The 19,331-nt window shown below is 46.9% G+C and overlaps 1 protein-coding gene across 15 annotated transcripts in view; it reads right to left on the bottom strand.

Moving 5' to 3' along the window:
• Positions 1–19,331, bottom strand: part of TTLL6 (tubulin tyrosine ligase like 6) — a 55,016-nt gene that overhangs the window by 13,553 nt on the left and 22,132 nt on the right. For 14 of the 15 annotated variants that reach the window (XR_010152793.1, XM_063798285.1, XM_063798292.1 and 11 more), the window contains 5 exons: positions 15,655–15,880; positions 14,202–14,377; positions 12,084–12,272; positions 10,442–10,613; positions 9,200–9,478 (listed from right to left, as the gene is read on the bottom strand). Coding sequence is in view for 14 of the 15 variants with exons in the window: in XM_063798285.1 (XP_063654355.1) it covers positions 9,200–9,478; positions 10,442–10,613; positions 12,084–12,272; positions 14,202–14,377; positions 15,655–15,880 (1,042 nt within the window). In the remaining variant the exon portion in view is untranslated. Of the gene's footprint in view, positions 1–9,199; positions 9,479–10,441; positions 10,614–12,083; positions 12,273–14,201; positions 14,378–15,654; positions 15,881–18,482; positions 18,603–19,331 lie in introns of those variants that run through there. The other variant, XM_054671224.2, reaches the window with a different exon arrangement.

Raw genomic sequence — 19,331 nt, 5'->3', positions numbered from 1 at the left:
TAGTCTCGACCTCCCAACCTCAGGTGATCTGCCCACCTTGGCCTCCCAACATGCTGGGATTACAGGCGTGAGCCACTGCACCTAGCCTCATCCATCCATTATTTTAAAAAACTCTCAGCACACTAGGAATAGAAGTGACCTTTTTCAATCTGATAAAGGGCATCTACAAACACCTGACAGCTAACATCATACTTAATAGTAAAAGATTGAATGTTTCCCCGCTAAAATCGGAAACAAGACAAAGATGTTCACTGTTTCCACCCCTATTCAATGTTGTACCAGAAGTCCTAGCCAGTGCAATAAAGCAAGAAAAATAAAGAGACTAATGATTGGAAAGAAATAAAACTGTCTTTATTTGAAAGTGACATATGATGAAAATCCTAAAGAATCAACAAAAAAACTTACTAGAATTCATAAGAAATTTAAATCTAGGCTGGGCGCGGTAGCTCATGCCTGTAATCCTAGCACTTTGGGAGGCCAAGGCGGGCGGATCACGAGGTCAGGAGATCAAGACCATCCTGGCCAACATGGTAAAACCCTGTCTCTACTAAAATAAAAAAAAAAAATTAGCCAGGTGTGCGCCCGTAGTCCCAGCTACTCAGGAGGCTGAGGCAGGGGAATCACTTGAACCTGGGAGGTGGAGGTTGCAGTGAGCCGAGATCGTGCCACTGCACTCCAGCCTGGTGACAGAGCGAGACTCTGTCTCAAAAAAAGAAATTTAAGTCTCAAAATTCAAGATAGTATACATTAATCATTATTTCTATATGCTAAGAACAACTGGAAATTAAAATTTAAAGAAATAATTCCATTTACAATATTGTCAAAAAACAAATACTTAGGAATAAATTTAACAAAAGGTGCAAAATGTCTACATTGAAAACTATAAAACTTTGTTGAGGAAATTAGAGAATATCTAAATAAATGGAAAGATAAATCATGTTGGAAGACTAGAAGATTCACTATTTTGTTTTATTTTGATTTCTTGTTGCATAATACCAAAGATTCACTATTGTTAAAGACATTGTTTCTCCTCAAAATTGTTAAAGACATTGTTTCTCCTCAAAATTTTCTGCAGATTCAGCACAATGCCAATCAGAATCCCAGCGTGCTTTTTTTGCAAAAATTGATGAATTTATTCTAAAATTTAAGTGGAAATGCAAAGGACCTAGAAGACCCAAAACAGTCTTGAAAAAGAACAGCAAAAGTGGAGGACTTATATTATCTAATTCCAAGATTTTCTATATAGGTTCGGTAATCAAGACAATGTGGTATTGGCATAAGGATAGACACACACCCACCCACACACACACACACACCCCTAAAAAATCAAAGGAACGGAATAGAGTACAAAAGTAGATCTACATTTACATGGTCAATCACTTTTCAGCCAAGTTACCAAAGCAATTCAATGATAAAGGAGAGTCTTTACAATAAATAGTTTTGGAACAACTGAACATATATATGGGAAAAACAAACCTTGGATCTTGTCATCTAACATACTTAAAAATTAATTTGATGTGGATCATGAATCTGAAACACAAAGCTAAAGTTATAAAACTTCTAGAAAAAACATAGGAGTGGCCGGGTGCAGTGGTTCACGCCTGTAATCCCAGCATTTTGGGAGGCCGAGGCAGGAGGATCACCTGAGGTCAGGAGTTCGAGACCAGCCTGACCAATATGGTGAAACCTCATCTCTACTAAAAATACAAATATTAGGCTGGGCGTGGTGGCTCATGCCTGTAATCCCAGCACTTTGGGAGGCCGAGGCGGGTGGATGGTCTGAGGTCAGGGGTTCGAGACCAACCTGGCCAACCTGGTGAAACCCTGTCTCTACTAAAAATACAAAAATTAGCTGGGCATGGTGGCAGGCACCTGTAATCCCAGCTACTCAGGAGGCTGAGGCAGGAGAATCACTTGAACCTGGGAGGCGGAAGTTGCAATGAGCTGAGGTCGTGCCATTGCACTCAAGCCTGGGCGACAGAGTGAGACTCCGTCTCAAAAAAAAAAAAAATACAAAAGTACAAAAATTAGCCGGGCATGGTGGTGGGTGCCTGTAGTCCCAGCTACTCAGGAGGCTGAGACAGGAGAATTGCTTGAACCTGGGCAGCAGAGGTTGCAGTGAGCCGAGACTGTGCTACCGCCCTCCAGCCTGGGAACAGAGTGAGACTCCGTCTCAAAAAAGAAAAAACATAGGAGAATATATTTGTGACCTGAGGTACATGAAAATCTCTTAGATAGGATATAGAAAGCAACAACCATGCTGGGTGCGCGGTGGCTCACGCCTGTAATCCCAACACTTTGTTAGGCCCAGGCAGGCAGGTCACTTGAGGTCAGGGGTTCAAGACCAGCCTGACCAACATGACTAAACCCCGTCTCTACTAAAAATACAAAAATTAGCCGGGTGTGGTGGTGTGTACCTGTAGTCCCAGCTACTTGGGAGGCTGAGGCAGGAAAACCACTTGAACCCGAGAGGCAGAGGTTGTAGTAAGCCAAGATCATGCCACTGCACTCCAGCCTGGCCTACAGAGCGAGACTCCATCTCAAAAAAGAAAAAAAAAAAAGACAAGAAAGAAATAAAGAAAGAGAGAGGGAGGGAGGGAGGAAGGAAGGAAGGAAGGAAGAGCTATACAAGAAAAATTGATAAACTTTATCAAAATTAAAATTTTTCACTAATCAAAAAACACTATTAGGAAAAAATCAAGTAAATTTCCAGAATATATAAATTAAGTAATTCCCACAATGGAATAGTCAAAAGACAAACAATCCTACCCAAAAAGGAGGCCAGGCACAGTGGCTCATGCCTGTAATCCCAGCACATTGGGAGGCTGAGGTGGGAGGATTGCCTGAGCCCAGGAGTTTGAAACCAGCCTGGGCAACAAAGCAAGACTCAGTCTCTTAAAAAAAAAAAAAAAAAAATTGCCAGACACAGTGGCTCACACCTATAATCCTAGCACTTTGGGAGGCTGAGGCGGGCTGATCATGAGGTCAGGAGTTCGAGACCAGCCTGACCGACATAGTGAAACCCTGTCTCTACTAAAAATACAAAAATTAGTTGGGCGTGGTGGTGCTCATCTGTAATCCCAGCTACTCAGGAGGCTGAGGCAGGAGAATCGCTTGAACCCGGGAGGTAGAGGTTGCAGTGAGCTGAGACCACACCACTGCACTCCAGCCTGGGTAACAGAGTGAGACTCCATCTCAAAAAAAAAAAAAAAGAAGATTAGCCAGGAACGGTGGTGAGGGCCTGTAGTCTCAGCTACTCAGGAGGCTGAGGTGAAAGGGAGGATCCCTTGAGCTCAGGAATTTGAGGTTGCAGTGAGCTATGATGGTGCCACTGCATTCCAACCTGGGTGACAGAGTGAGGCTCTGTCTCAGAGGGGGGAAAAAAAAGGGAGGGGATGAAAACTTGAATATACTTGACAAAGAAAGATAAATAACCAGTAAACATCAGGGAAATACAAAGTAAAACTACAATGAGATATCAAAACATAGCCATTAGAGTGGTTCAAATTTAAAAGACAGGGAGGCTGAGGCATGAGAATTGCTTGAACCCAGGAGGCTGAGGTTGCAGTGAGCCAAGACTGTGCTATTGCACTCTAGCTTGGGCAACAGAGCAAGACTCTGTCTCAGAAAAAAAAAAAAAAAAAAAAAAAAAGACAGAAAACGCCAAAACGTTGACAAAGATATGGAGCTATGGAGCAACTGGAACTCTCATAAATTGCTGCTTAAAATGTACAATAATACAGTCACTTTGGATAAAGACTTTGGAGTTTCTTATAAAGTTACATATAGATTTACCTTTTGATCCAGTGATCCTTCTCCTAGGTAGTTATACAAGGAAATGAAAACATTTGTCCACAAAATGATGTGTACAAAAACGTTCACAGGAGCTTTAATGACCATAAAATAAACAACCAAACAAACAAAAAACTGGGAACAACCCAAAAGTCTATCAAAAGGTGAATGGATAAACAAACTGTAGTATATCTGTACAGTGAAATACAATTCAGCAAACTACTGATTAGCCCAACAACATGGATTTATCTCAGAGATATGGTACTGAGCCAAAGAAGCCAGACACAAAAGAATATATACTATATTATTCCATTTACTTAAAATTCTGGAACAGGCAAAACTAAGGTGAAAAAGTCAAAGAAGTCAGAGTCAGTGTAGCAGATGCCTTGAAGAGGGATGAGGGGAGGAAGATTGCCTGGGAAGAAACAGGAGGAAACTTTCTGGAGATATCAAAATGCTCGTATCATGATATATCATGATAGCATGTAGGTTATAGGGTACATTTATTTGCCAAAATTGTACAGTGAAGATTTGAGTAAATTTAATCTTAGGGAAAAAATAGGGCTCAGAAAAAAAAAAAAGAGGACATAGAATGAGATATATAATCAAATCATATTTAAATACATTTTGTTTGTTTATTTATTTTGAGACGGAGTTTTGCTCTGGTCGCCCAGGCTGGAGTGCAATGGTGCAATCTCGGCTCACTGCAACCTCTGCCTCCTGGGTCCAAGCAATTCTCCTGCCTCAGCGAACTCCTGACCTCAAATGATCTGCCCACTTCAGCCTCCCAAAATGCTGGCATTACAGATGTGAGCCACTGCGCCCAGACTCTACTTTAAAAAATCCATTCTTTAAATGGGAAAACTGAGGTTTAGGGAATTTAAAGTGTCTAAAAGGAAGTTCTATTAAAAGGAGACTCCAGGATCCAATCGAAGGCAGCCAGATCCCCAAAGCATAATCTCTATTTTAAATTGTGGTTTAAATAAATAAATAAATAACATAAAATCTACCATCTTAGTCATTTTAAAGTGTTCTATATGTAGTAGTGTTAACTATATGCACATTTGTTGTGCAAGAGATCTCTAGAACTTTTGCACCTTGTGAAACTTAACTTCTGTATTTATTAGACAATTCCCCCTTCTCTCCCTCCACCCAGTCCCTGGCAACCATGATTCCACTTTCTAAGAGGGGCTACTCTAGATACTTCACAGAAGTGGAATCATAACAGTATTTATCTTTTTGTGACTAGCTTCTTTGACTTAGCATAAACATCCTCAAGGGTAAGTCCTGTTGTAGCATTTGACAGGATTTCTCTCTTTTTTAAGGCTGAATAATATTTCATTATATGTATATACCACATTTTCTTTATTCATTTATCTGTGGTTGACGGGCATTTGGGTTGCTTCTACCTCTTGGTTATTATGAAAAATGCTGCAATGAACATGGGTGTGCAAATATCTTTTTGAGATCCTGTTTTCAATTATTTTGGGTATATACCCAGGAGTGGGATGGTTAGATTATAGGGTAATTCTATTTTTAATTTTTTTTTTTTTTTTAGACAAGAGTCTAACTCTGTTGCCCAGGCTGGAGTGCAGTGGCGCGATCTTGGCTCACTGTAAACCTGCCTCCCGGGTTCAAGCAATTCTCCTGCCTCAGCCTCCCGAGGAGCTGGCATTACATGTATATGCCACTATGCCTGGCTAATTTTTGTATTTTTAGTAGAGATGGGGTTTCATGATGTTGGCCAGGCTGGTCTTGAACTCCTGGCCTTAAGTGATCTGTCTGCCTCAGCGTCCCAAAGTGCTGGGATTACAGGCATGAGCCACTGCACTTAGCCCTATTTTCAATTTTTTGAGGAAGCTCCACACTGTTTCCTTAGAGGCTGCAGCATTTTACATTCCCATCAACAGTGCAGAAAGATTCCAATATCTCCACATCCTCACCGAGGCTTATTTTCTGTTTTTCATTTTTTTAAAAGTAATGACCATCCTAACAGCTATGAGGTGATATTTCATGGTTTTGATGTGCATTTCCCTGATGACTAGTGATGTTGAGCATCTTTTCATGCTATTGACCATTTGTTTATCTTCTTTAGAAAAATGTTTGTTCAAGTCCTTTGTCTATTTTTAAATTGCATTTTTGTTGCTGTTGAGATGTAGGAATTCTTCATATATGCTGGATATTAAGCCTGCTGTGGTGTGAATGCTGATGTCCCCCCAAAATTCATGTTGAAGTGCTAACCCCCAAGGTGATGGTAATAAGAGGTGGGGCCTTTGGGCGATGACTAGGTGGTAAGGGCAGAACCCTCATGAATGGAATCAGTACCCTTATAAAAGAAGCCTCAGAGAGTTAACTAGCTCCTTCCACCGTGTGAGGACACAGCAAGAAGCTGCCGTCTATGAGGAATAGGCCCTCACCAGACATCAAACTTGCCAGCACCTTGATCTTGGACTTCTCAGCCTCCAGAACTGTAAGAAATAAATTTCTGTTGTTTATAAATTACCCAGTCTAAGGCATTTGGTTACAGCAGCCTGAACAGACTAAGGCAAATCCCTTATCAGACACATGGTTTGTAAATATATATACTTTTTCTTTTCTTTTTTTTTTTTTGAGACAGAGTCTTGCTCTATTGCCCAGGCTGTGGGGCAGTGGCATGATCTCAGCTCACTGCAACCTCTGCCTCCCAGGTTCAAGCGATTCTCCTGCCTCAGCTCCCCGAGTAGCTGGGATTACAAGCGCGCACCACCACGCCTGGCTAGGTTTTGTATTTTTAGTAGAAATGGGGTTTCACCACGTGGGCCAGGCTAGGTTTTGTATTTTTAGTAGAATTGGGGTTTCACCACGTTGGCCAGGCTGGTCTTGAACTCCTGACCTCAGGTGATCCTCCCACCTTGGCCTCCCAAAGTGCTGGGATTACAGGCGTGAGCCACTGCACCCTGCCCTGGTTTGCAAATATTTTCTCCCATTGCCCAAGTTGCCTTTTCACTCTGTTGGTTGTTGCCTTTACTGTGCAAAAGCTTTCAGTTTGACATGGTCTCATTTGTCTATTTTTGCTTCTGTTCACTGTGCTTTTAGTGGCATATGCCCAAGAAATTATGAAGCTGCAAAACATACTCTCTTAAAGGTGCTTTTCAAACCATGGGTTGTAAACCTATGAAATCATGAATTAATCTGGTAGGTTGTAACTGGTACTTTTTTTTTCTTTTTTCTTTTTTTTTTGAGACAGAGTCTCGCTCTGTCACCCAGGCTGGAGTGCAATGGCACGATCTTGGCTCATTGCAACCTCCACCTCCTGGGTTCAAGTGATTCTTCCGCCTCAGCCTCCCAAGTAGACGGGATTGTAGGCACCCACCATCATGCCCAGCTAATTTTTGTATTTTTGTAGAGACGGGGTTTCATCATGTTGCCGAGGCTGGTCTTGAACTCCTGACCACAGGTGATCCACCCACCTCGGCCTCCTAAAGGGCTGGGATTACAGGTGTGAGCCACTGCACCTAGCCTTAACTGGTACTTTTTCCAAGAATAGAACAGACAGAATAGCACAGAATAGAAAATGTTAATTGAGGTATCATATGTAGTATGCCTAAGCACTGTTTTAGAAACTTTTTTCCAGGTGTGTGTGTGGGAGGGGGGGCGGGGGTGATGGATTGTGAAATAAAGTGGATTTCTTACTGTGGGCTATGGTGAAAAATTTTGAAAAGCATTGCCCTACTCTCTACTGCACTTGGTCCAAATGAAGGCCCAACAATGCTGAAGATTTTCCAGTAATTACAGTAGGGTCAGCCCTTGGTGGGCTTCAGTGGGAGGAACACAAAGAGATCTGTGCTAGGGCAGTTAGTACCACGTTCATGTGGCAACTTCGTTTCTGCAAAATAGAAAGTCAACTGTCACCTTAAGTGAATATTTTTTATTTAAAAAAAATTTTTTTTTTTTTTTAGATAGAGTCTCACTCTGTTGCCCAGACTGGAGTGCAGTGGCATGATCTGGGCTCACTGCAACCTCCACCTACCGGGTTCAAGCAATTCTGTTGTCTTAGCCTCCCAAGTAGCTGAAATTACAGGCATGCACCATCACGCCTGGCTAATTTTTGTATTTTAGTAGAGATGGGGTTTCACCATGTTGGCCAAGCTGGTCTCAAACTCCTGACCTCCAGTGATCCACCTGCTTCGGCCTCCCAAAGTGCTGGGATAACAGGCATGAGCCACTGCACTCAGCTTTTATTTATTTAAATTTTATTGGTGCTATTTGTTTTGGTTTGGTTCTATGGTTGCCTAAGTGCTCTAAGTATAAAGATTTTATGTCTGCTTTTATGCTTGTATATATTCATAAAAATAATTTAAGTCTACAATGGGGGTCTGAGAGAGTTTTCTTTCCTTCAAAACAAGGTGTCCATACATCAACAGAGTTTGAGAAATACTGTTTAGGCTGTGCTGAGTTCAAAGGTGTACTACCAAAATTCATGTCCAATTGGATAGAACCTCTCAGAATGTGACCTTATTTGGAGAGAGAGTCTTTGCAGTTATGATTAGTCAAAGGTATGATTATGAGATCACACTGGATTAGGGTAGGCCCTAAATCCAATGATTGGTGTCCTTATAAGAAGGCCATGTAAAGATACACAGGGGAAGGCCAGGTGTGGTGGCTCACGTCTGTAATACCAACACTTTAGGAGGCTTGAGCTCATGAGTTCAAGACCAGCCTGGGCAACATGGTGAAACCTTCTCGACAAAAAATAAAAAAATTAGCCCGGCATGGTGGTGTGTGCCTGCAGTCCCAGCTACTTGGGAGGCTGAGGCGAGAGGATGGCTTGAGCATGGGAGGCAGAGGTTGCAGTGAGCGGAGATTGCACCACTGCACCCCAGCCTAGGTAACAGAGCCAGACCTTGTCTCAAAAAAAAAATAAGATACACAGAGGAGAAGCACAGAGAAGAAAGCCACATGACACCAGAGGCAGAGATTGGAGTTATGCTGCCACAAACCAAGGACTGCCAAGCACTCAGCAGCCACCAGACAGAATCCAGCAAGAAGCAAGGAAGGATCCTCCATCTAGAGCCCTGAGATGGAGCATGGTCCTGCCAACACCTTGGTTTCGGACTTCCAGCCTCAAGAACTGCGAGAGAATAAACGGTGTTGCCTCCACCAAGTTGGAGGCAATTTGCCACAGCAGCTCTAGGAACCACTCCAGGGGATAACCTGCCTCCCAAGAGGGGACGCACAAGAGCATCTTCCTAAATGCCGGTCCTCCCAGCAGCTATGCCATTCCACAGTGTGGGCTTCTCAAGGGGAGACACCAAGGCCCAGGGAGGCTCAGTGGCTTACTCAAAGGGTCACAGCAAGTTGGGGGTAGAGAAAGGACCAGTAAGCAAGACTCCCACCACTCCCTCCCAGAGCTCGGCTCATTACTTACCACAGTGCCAGTGAATACGTTCACTGCAGAGGCAGACTTGGCCTCCTTGATGCTGAAGTTGGGTTTACCAGGCTCCAACTCCGAGCTGCTGAGATTGATATTCCTCAGATCGGGTACAGAACTGAAGGGCTTCGCAGACGTCAGCTTGGGGAAAACAGAGCTGGCCTCCTTCGTGGGAGCCTCCTGGTTGAGGCTGCTGTCTGTTTCATTTTTCCTTTCATCTCTGACACTCAAGAGCAAGTCAGGTGTGTAGGATACTAATGTCAATGGCTGGATGTACTGAGGGAGGAAGAAACCACAACACACAGCCATGGGAACCCAGCTCTATCCACTTCCAGATTCATCTGCACCCAGGGGTAGGTGAAAAAGAGATGAGGAGAAGGAAAGCAGTCGATAGTAAAGTCTCTCTAATGTGGGGCTCTCAACCTGGAATTCTGGGACCCTTAGAGGACTCATGGATAGCTCACAGGGTCTCTGAGCCACTTGAAATTGCAGTTTAAAAACTGTGCATTGTGTACTTTCTGGCAAGAGATTCCATAGCTTTTATCAGATTCTTAAAGGGTCTGTGACCCTAACAAAGTTGAATAATACGAAACAAAAATCCCTGCTCTAATCCAGGTGAGCCTTTGAGACAAAGTAGATGGACTGAAAACTCAGCTGAATCTTCCCACTGAGCTAGAAGAGAGTGCTAAGCAGAGAAGGCGTAGACAGACCACAGGCCAGCTGGATAGCTGACCCACAGCCAGGACTGGTCCACGCTTTGCACAGAGGAGGAGAGACCCAGCCATGACCGACATCCCATGTAATGTTCTGAGAGTCCTGTTCCCAGAAGCTCTTCCCAGTGGCCTGCTCTCTCTACTGTGCCCTGGCCTGCTAGAGGGGAGCATTCCAACCCAAGCTGCAGTTGAGGACCAGGAGTACATGCACTCCTGAAGCCCGCTCCCTAAATAAGGTTCATGCTCAGCCTCCCAGCATGGCCTGGCTGCTCTTACTCCTACTGGAGGAGGCAAGCAGGACAGACCGGTGAGAGTCCTCTGCTGCCTGGATTGAGGGATCCTCTAAAAGATGCCGGCTCCTGTGTGCCTTCAGGGCTCCCCGCACTGCCCCGTCGTTGCCCAGCCCTCTGCACAGCCTTTTGGTGTGTCTGGGCTCTGAGCAGTGGTCTCCTCAGCACCCCTCCACGGATCAGGCCCAGGTGGGGAAGGGTGTTGGCTACGTGTGTTCCCCTCGATCCAGGTTTACCTGTTTGGAGGCTTGGGTGGCGGCCTTGTCTTTCTGCTGTTGTTTCTGTTGCCAGCCCCTCATGCCCTTCTTTCTCACTTGCTCGCCTGCCGATTCCCCCTGCATCTCTACCTTCTTCTTCATTTGGAAGGGCTTTTTCTCCCGTTTTAGTCTCAGCTCCTGGATCAGTTGCCTGCCCATGAAGAACAAGTGAACATCATGGGGGTTAGAAATGCGCTGCGCAGGCAGGCATTCTCCTTGAGGGATGGACATGACTGGGCGAAAAGTTAGCAAGTTCCACATTCCCTCCTCCAACATATCCAGTCTGCACAAGTGATTGAATGTCAAGGAGCAGGGTGTGGAGGAAAGCATCATTCTGCCAACCATACCATCCCCTGGGTGGGAATAGCATCCAAGGAGAGATGTGCAGTAAGGGGGCTATTCCCTAGTCCATCACAGCCCTATTTGTTCCCCACTTCCCAGCAGGCCAGTTCCCATCCATGGCAGGTGCTGGGGAGAGGGTCTGGGTAGGAGGCTAACGCCAGAGGCTCTCATATTGCGCCATTTCATGTGCTGGGCCTGTCTAGCCAATGGATGCTGAGAGTGGACAAAAGGTGACATAATATAGCAGAAATAACTCAGTCTCATGAATCAGGACACAGGGGAGTTCTGGTCCCTCTTCTGTCATCTTTTTTTTTTTTTTTGAGATGGAGTCTCGCTCTGTCCCCCAGGCTGGAGTGCAGTGGCACAATCTCAGCTCACTGCAACCTCTGCCCCTCCAGGTTTAATTCTCTGCCTCAGCCTCCAGAGTAGCTGGGATTACAGGAGCATGCCACCACTCTCGGCTAATTTCTTGTATTTTTAGTAGAGACGGGGTTTCACCATCTTGGCCAGGCTGATCTTGAACACCTGACCTCGTGATCCACCTGCCTCGGCCTCCCAAAGTGCTGGGATTACAGGCGTGAGCCACCGCGCCTGGCCTGTCATCATCTTTATATGTGATCCCTCCTCTGCTCTGCCTTCTCTTTCCACAAAATGAGCTGGTAGGAGAGGACTGGACTCAGTGGATGAGTCCCTCCAGCTCCTGGAGTTTACGCCTGTGTGAATCCATGAGACAGCTTTGAGGGGGTGGCTATCCTCAGGAGTGAGTTTCTAGAAAGAGCTACTTCTCTCCACTTCACATAGGGAATCTTCCAATTCCTTGTCCTTGCGAGACCAGGGCAGATGTTCATCTGGCAACTTTCTTTTTTTGCTTTTCTTTGAGACAAGGTCTGACACTGACACCCACGCTGGAGTGCAGGGGTGCAATCACAGCTCCCTGCAGCTTCCACCCCCTAGGCTCAGGTGATTCTCCTACCTCAGCCTCCTGAGTAGCTGGCAGTATAGGCACCTGCAACCATGCCCAGCTAATTTTCCTTTTTGTTGTTTTGTAGAGATGGGGTTTCGCCATGTTGCCCAGTCTGGTCTTGAACTCCTGGGCTCATGCCACCCACCTGCCTTGGCCTCCTAAAGTGCTAGGACTACAGGCGTGAGCCACGGCGCCTGGCTGCTCTGGCAACTTTCATGGTTGGGGACTCTCTCTGCCACTCCAGGCCAGTCAGCCAAAAGATCACACACAATCCCCAGAACCCCCCCACCGACCTCATCCCAGATGTCTTCCTACCGGGCATACTCCTCCCGAGCCCTGGAAGCAACAGTATTCTGGAAGAGGGAGTTGTTGTCCTGGAAAAACTTCTCATACTTCTCCGAATTCAGACTGGGATAAATCAGTCGGAACCCTCCACAGTTTTCCTTCTCATACGTTTCAGTTTTCTTTAACTGCACGGCCCGGAAACCCTTGGCTTCCTCAATCCTGTTGGGAAGCAGAACATGGGGCTGCTGTCAGGTTTTCTTGGGACAAAGCCTGGAAGGGATATGTCCAAGCTGGAGGTCGTCTAGGGCCAGATGGAGGCCTTGCACATAATGGCGGTCAATCAGGATTTGCTAAATAAATGCATGACTGTTTCCCTGAAAGGAGATTCTAGCCCTCCTGGGACAGCCAACGTCGTAATGCACTAAAAGCTGGTTAGCACAGTCTTTCTAACAACTCACCAAATTCTGTCCTGTTCCAAGTAAAACCCATTTTCTACTCGGCTTAGCTCTGACTAGGCAGACTGTCGCCACCTTCCCATTCACAGCCCTGATTACCCTTTTCTACAGAGTGGCAACTTGCACTTTTGCCAAATTTGAGGGCTTCCTGGATGACCTTGATGACCATTTACGAGCTGCAATGATCTCATTCTTCCTCACAGCCCCCTGGGGGAAGTGGGGGTCAGACAGGGAGAAATGATAAGCCCCCTTTTACAGCAGGGAAACCCAGAGCCACAGAAATATCCAGGGCCAAATAATGAGGAGACTGATTCAGAGAAGGCCCTTAACCTGACAGCTGCTCCTCAACAGGACACTGCCTCCTTCTCGAGGAGTTTAGAGATGGCAGGCCATGATGGAAGGCATCCTGGAATCCCAGGCGGCAGACTCACTGGGCTCTGGGTCCAGAGCTGTCATTTACCAGCAGGGTGACCTTGTACAAGTCAGTTCCCTTTCTGCAGTCTTGATTTCCTTAGCTTTCAGAACAAGGCCACACAGCACTCCACCCTACCTACCTACCCGCTCCTTACAGGGAAGACAGTGCAAGTGCCTGAGAAACACTGTGCCATCCAAACATAAATGCTATTTATGGCATCAGTTCCAGAAACTCAACCCCAAAGGATTAGACTGGTTCTGCCCATGAGGAGTGCAGGGGGCTGTAGTGGGGTCTGAAAAGCAACAAAGGATCCCCTTGACTAGGCTCAGAGTCTCCAGACACTAGAATCACTCTTCAGAATGGAAATCCCAGTTACAAGGCAAGGGCTGCCCAACAGGAAGCAGGAGACGTTAGCTCCTGGCAACAGGGGAACATGGAGAAGGACAGACACATCTTTCTTTATAGTTAAAAAAAAAAAGGAATGGTCTTGTTTTTATACTGGTAATTCCTAAAGCTTCACCTAGTATTAATTAATTTCTATCCATTATATATAGCTATATATCTGTAACTTAATCTCCTATTTCTAGGAACAAAGGAATATTCAGAGTAAAACTATTCAAACTGCTACATTCTGCCAATATAAACTCATTTTCCAAATGGGATTATCGTTTGTTAAAATGACCCCCTCCAACTCCAGGCAAGATTGTAATAGCCTTCGATATATATTATAGTGCCAGGCACTATGCTAAGCCTTTTATATGCATTATCTCATTTAATTCGCCCAACAACCTTATGTATCATAGCTCCATTTCATAGAAAGATCACTGAGGCTCAGAGAAGTGACAGAAAGGCCACATAACTAGTAGGCTGTCGAGTCATAATTTGGAGGAAGACAGACCATTCTTTTATTTATTTATTTTGAGACAGAGTCTTGCTCTGTCGCCCAGGCTGAAGTGCAATGGTGTGATCTCGGCTCACTGCAACCTCTGTCTCCCAAGTTCAAGCAATTCTCCTGCCTCAGTCTCCTGAGTAGCTGGGATTATAAGCATGCGCCACCATACCCGGCTAATTTTTTTGTATTTTTAGTAGAGACGGGGTTTCACCATGTTGGCCAGCCTGGTCTCGAACTCCTGACCTCAGATGATCTGCCTGCCTCAGCCTCCCAAAGTGCTGGGATTACAGGTGTGAGCCACTGCACCCGGCCCAGGACAGACCATTCTTACTGGGAGCAGGGGAGTCAGAGAGAGAGCCCCGCAAGGCTGGGGAGTGCGAATGTACCTCATCTCCCCAGAACAACACTGCTGCAGGAACTGCTCCCGTTGTCTCTCCTCCTCCAAGACTTTCTTCTTGTCACAGCTTTCCAGGTTGATCAGGACTAAGGTGTCATACAGCAGACCATCTTTCACCTCTTTATCCAACCGAGAGTCGGTGGAGAAGCTTGGAGAGTGGTTGACCTGTGAGGGCAAGATTGGCAGCTGGTGACAAAGCCGTCCAGAATGAAAGCAGAGAGTGAAGCCGAGGTGCCACCTCCAGGGCGCTACCAAAGCCCACCTCAGGGCCCTCACTACCAAGATGAAAGGGAGGGTAGAGAGAGCATCCGGACTAGAGCCACAGTGAAAAAAGGAGGAAGCAGAACTCCCTCTAGTTAAACCAGCTTTTATCTCAGGCCTTTCTTCTTTGGGAATATCAGGGTTACCCTCTCTTTGGTGTGTGTGTTCCACTCCATCTGGGGTGCATGTGTTCTCTCATATGCACTGGGCATCCAGAGAGCAGGATAGAAGGGGTACTTCCCAAAGGGACAGGCTTGGACATAGGAGGTAGAGAGGAGTGGCATTCAGGAGCCTGGCCAGGGTGGAGGGGAGACAGGTGGGAGGAAGGAAAGGACTCATTCCCGCCCACTGAAAAGTCTGTATTGTTTGGAGGCACCATGTGACATTTGCAGATTTCTAGAAGTTTTTGAAGGGCTTGGTCCTGATGGCTCATTCTGCTCTTTGGGTAAGGGCTGCAAACAGGCACATCCCTCTTCCCACCACACCTAGAAACAAGGGCTGGGAATGGAAGAAGGGCAAAGCTGCAGGAATCTGACCTGTAATCTCGGGTTCTCCACCCCAGAGTCTGACCTGTGTCACTGCACCTGGCACTAGCACCCTTTGATCCCTGAAGGGCCACATGAGAGGGCTCCTGAGGACAATTCTATCAAGAAGAGAGGCAGTCACCAGGAAAGCTTCTCCTCCTCCTCACACTGCCGTATGGGTCTAGGGGAGGCAGGAAACTCACTACATGGCCCCCCATCCATTTCGGTGGCAGCAGGCCCCAGGTCGCTCTCTGCTGGTGTGTGTGAACTGAGTAATCCAGGCCCCTAAGAGTGGGGCACCGTCGCTCCTGTCTGATACTGAACGTTGCCAACCCAGCTTTGATGAAAAACGCCCCTTTCTGGGAGACAACTCTTACAAAAGATCGAGCTGTCTTTAGAATCACTCTGTGCCTAAGATCAGCACTTCCTTGTCTAAGAGGACCTCAAGAAGGCAAAGGAATTCTCTAATTTCCAGCTGTCTACCCCCCTCTGGTGGCCACTTCTCAGCTAAGAGAGAAGCCCCAGGCAGCAGGCACCACGGGAGGAAGTGGCCTGGGAAGTTGAAACAATTTAGGTGAGCCGGGAGGGCGGAATCCTTGAAGCGGGCTGGCCCCAATAACAGGAGTTCGTTTTTGCCCCTCGCCCAAACTTCCCTACCTCCAGCAGCCAGGGTTTGAGTTTGTGGTCCAACAAAATGTCAAAGCCCAGGATCTCAAAGCAGGCGCTGTTGAGTGTGTGGTTGGGGAAGCAGGTGTGGTAGTTATGCCTGATGATGGGGTGGGCCGAGATGAGGGTCTTGATGATGATGTCCTCAATATCCCTCCATATCTGCTCCACGTTGTAGCTGTGGTCCTCCATGTATGCACTGAAGGTGGAGAGCTTCCTGGAAGGGAACCACAGTCCAGGAGGCAGTGTAGCTGGCTTCTGGTCACCCGAGGCCATGGCATGCTGGAAACCAGAAACTCCTGGCGGAGACAAGGCTCCAGAGCCAGCGAGGATGAACGCCCAGGAGCCAGGGTGACACCTGGGCTGTGTCGGTGCCAGACGAGGTCCCAGGAATCCCAGGACCACACCCTCCAAGTCTCCAGAGCCCCGGGGTGGGTGCAGATGCAGTCACATAGGACATGGTCAGGACACTTTCACTTTCACTGTGACCCAGAAAACATCTATCAGCAGGGGAAGGGATGAGTCAAGAAAACCCCCTGACACCATGGTTTTACTTTGGCAGCAATGATTCCTCAGCCTTTGGTGTTTATTAGAAGCATGTGGGCAGCCTTTTAAGAACACTGATGCCTGGGTCCCACCTCAGCCATCTGAGGGGATTCTAGGGACACTAATGACACAGAAGACTTGTTTTAGGGCTGCCCACAAGGAAAAGGCACCCCAGGGCATGTCCACAGATAAGGTTACCAACTGTGCCAGGCAAACTGGACTGTCCCAGTTTTAGAATTGCAAGTCCTGAATTCCAGGAAACCCCTCAGTCGTGGGCAAATGGAGACAGCTGGTCACCTGATCACAGATGAACTCAGAGATGTTTACCTCATGTGGAACAGTTCATGAGGAAATACCTGAGTGGGTACTCAGCCAGCTCTGAGCTGGGCATTACAGAGAGAGGATGGATGTCACAAATCCAAGAGGCAGTGGTGGGGACAGACATTTGCCACCTCACATGCACACACATGTGCACAGACAGCCAAAGTGGAAGTGGCAGTGTGGAAGGAGGAGATGCAGGGGAGTGAACAGCAGAAAGAATGAAAAAGACAAGAGACACGGCTCATCCAGGCAGTTTCAAAAGCTCACTAGATCCCAGCCCAAGGGGTCAAGAAGGAGGAAGCAGGGTCAGCCAGACAATGAGCATTTGATAAGGGCCTTTGGTGCATGCAAAGCCTCATGCAAGGAGGGGACACTAGAAACTGTCACCTCTGTCATGGGAAGCCTCAGGACCATTCAGGGAGTCAACACACATGTGAAACAACCAAGGATGCATTTATATAAAGACAGATAAGCAAAGGATACTCAACATAGAGGCCACCTCCTCCACCTGCCATTGTCAGAAAACAGTGTTGCACATAAATGGATTTTCCAGATCGCTTTAAGCCAATTTTTTTCAAGTGGAGAAAATGTATTTAATTTGCCTAATTGGGAAATAAATTTTCCTGAAATAGATTATACACCTCCCCGACAACATATAACATAACCTTTTCTTGATGACTCAGGGCTCATCACAATGAATATACTTTATTGTGTAATTTCATAATGCCCAGTGGTAAGTCAATTCAATTTAATACCAGCCATGTGCTGAGCACACTGAAAGATGAAGATGGCTTGGTGTCTGCCCCAGAATCCTGCCAGGTTTTCAGGTTTCCTGTCTTCTCCTTCACTGTGACCGCAGCACTACTCCTGAGTTTGTGCGCCAGTGGGGTATTGACAGGGAGGGCAGTTGCCCTCAAACGCCAACTTTGGGACAGATGAGACAGTCAGTGTGAGAACAAGATTGTCTCAAAAGATGGAGAGGAGGAAGAGGAAAGGAGAAACAAGATGGGAGGGAGAGGAGGAAAAATGAACTCTGCCCAGCACTATGGGAAGAACCCCAAAGGCCAGGGCACCATTGTAACCCTCAAGGAGCAAAGTACAACTAGGGACAAAAGACAAATGTGCACTGGGCAAAGAATAGTTATGGGCGATGGCTGATGTTGACCATGAGGGTTGTAAAAATACAAAAAATTAGCCAAGCATGGTGGTGGGCGCCTGTAATCCCAGCTACTTGAGAGGCTGAGGCAAGAGAATCGCTTGAATCCGGAAGTCGCAAGTTTTGCAGTGAGCCGGGATCGCGCCATTGCACTCCAGTCTGGGGTGACAAGAGCAAGATTCTGTCTCAAGAAAAAAAAAAAAAAAAGACAGTGCCCTGTCCATGAAGTGGATGGCACGGGCAGCATGGCTTAGTGGGTAAGGGCACCAACTCGGGGGTCAGGCAGCCCTGGTTTCAATCCCAGCTTCCTAGCTGTGCGACCCAGGTAAGTTACTTAACTTTTTCACACCTCAGTTTCCTAATATGCAGAATAGGGATGATAATAATGCCAACTTCATAGTGTTGTTGTGAGGAGGATTAAGTGGGTTCAAGTATGTAAATTATCACTAGGAAAAGAAATGTCCAAGCTCTCCACCCCTGGAGATGAGAAGGTAGAGATGGGGAAGTTGGGCAGGGAGACCAATTTGGAGTGCTGCGGTGGAGGCAAGGAGAGAGAACACATCCATTCTGGGAAATGCTGAGTTGAAGACGTCCAGGTGGAACTGAGGAGAGATGGACCTGGAGCCCAAAGGAGACAGGCTGAGCCCAGCAAGGGCAGGCGGAGGCCACGGGGGCACACGGCTGCTCCAGGAGAGAGTGGATGGAGAAGTACAGTGGGGTGAGAGGGAGATGAACAGAGGAAGAGGACAGGGGAAATGGAAGAGGCAGAACAACACTTGAAGCCTTGCAACCTCACCTTAGTTCTGCTACCCCGAGACACCCCTCCATCACAGCCGAGGGCCCAGGGCCTGCTGTTGGGGTGCCAATTCTCATTGGAGGAGGAAAATGAGAACCTTTCCATTCTGTGCCCTTAGACTAAGGAAAAATGACAGTAACCACGCACACTGTCTGTGTTGCCATCACAAGTCATTTGAACCTCACAGAGACCCTGTGAGGTGGCAGGGCAGGGCAGGGAGTCTCATCACGTTCATCCTCCAGACCAAGAAGTGCAGGCTCAGAGAGATGAAGTAACTTGTCCAAGCCTAGTTGGCAAGTGTCAGAGCCGGGACTACAAGCTAGACCTCCCAGAGTGCCACGCTCAGAACGCAGCAATGCAAGAGGCCCAGCTGGTGCCCACAGCCCAGGTGGGGAGGAGAGGAGGAAGTCGCAGAGCTTCAGGCAGCACAGGTGGCTGACATCTTCTGGAAAAGGGGGAGACTGCCTCCCACCAGCCTTCCACATCCCCTTTAAGCAGCCTTAACTTAGCGATTTTCTGTGTGCTTTTTGGAATGCTGCCACTGAGGGGGTCATGAACTGTCACATGCCTCTCTGATGGTCTGAAGCCAAACCAATTGCCTGTTCAGCGGTCCTTTGAAGCCTGGTGCAGCGGAAAGAGAATGAGCTCTGGGGTCTAACAGACCTCGCTTCTCCACCCAGTCTAGCAGTCACAGCTGCGGGACCTGGGGCAACTCACGCAACCTCTGAGACTCAGTTTCCTCATCTGTAAGATGGAGATGGCACCTAACTCACAGTTCTCCACCTACAGAGGGCAGATAGTAATGCCTTTGCCATAGTGTTGCTGTGAAAAATTCAAGAATAGGCCGGG

Source organism: Pan troglodytes, chromosome 19 (assembly GCF_028858775.2).
Source record: "Pan troglodytes isolate AG18354 chromosome 19, NHGRI_mPanTro3-v2.0_pri, whole genome shotgun sequence".
Taxonomy (NCBI): domain Eukaryota; kingdom Metazoa; phylum Chordata; class Mammalia; order Primates; family Hominidae; genus Pan; species Pan troglodytes.
This window is presented reverse-complemented; position numbering and strand designations above follow the sequence as displayed.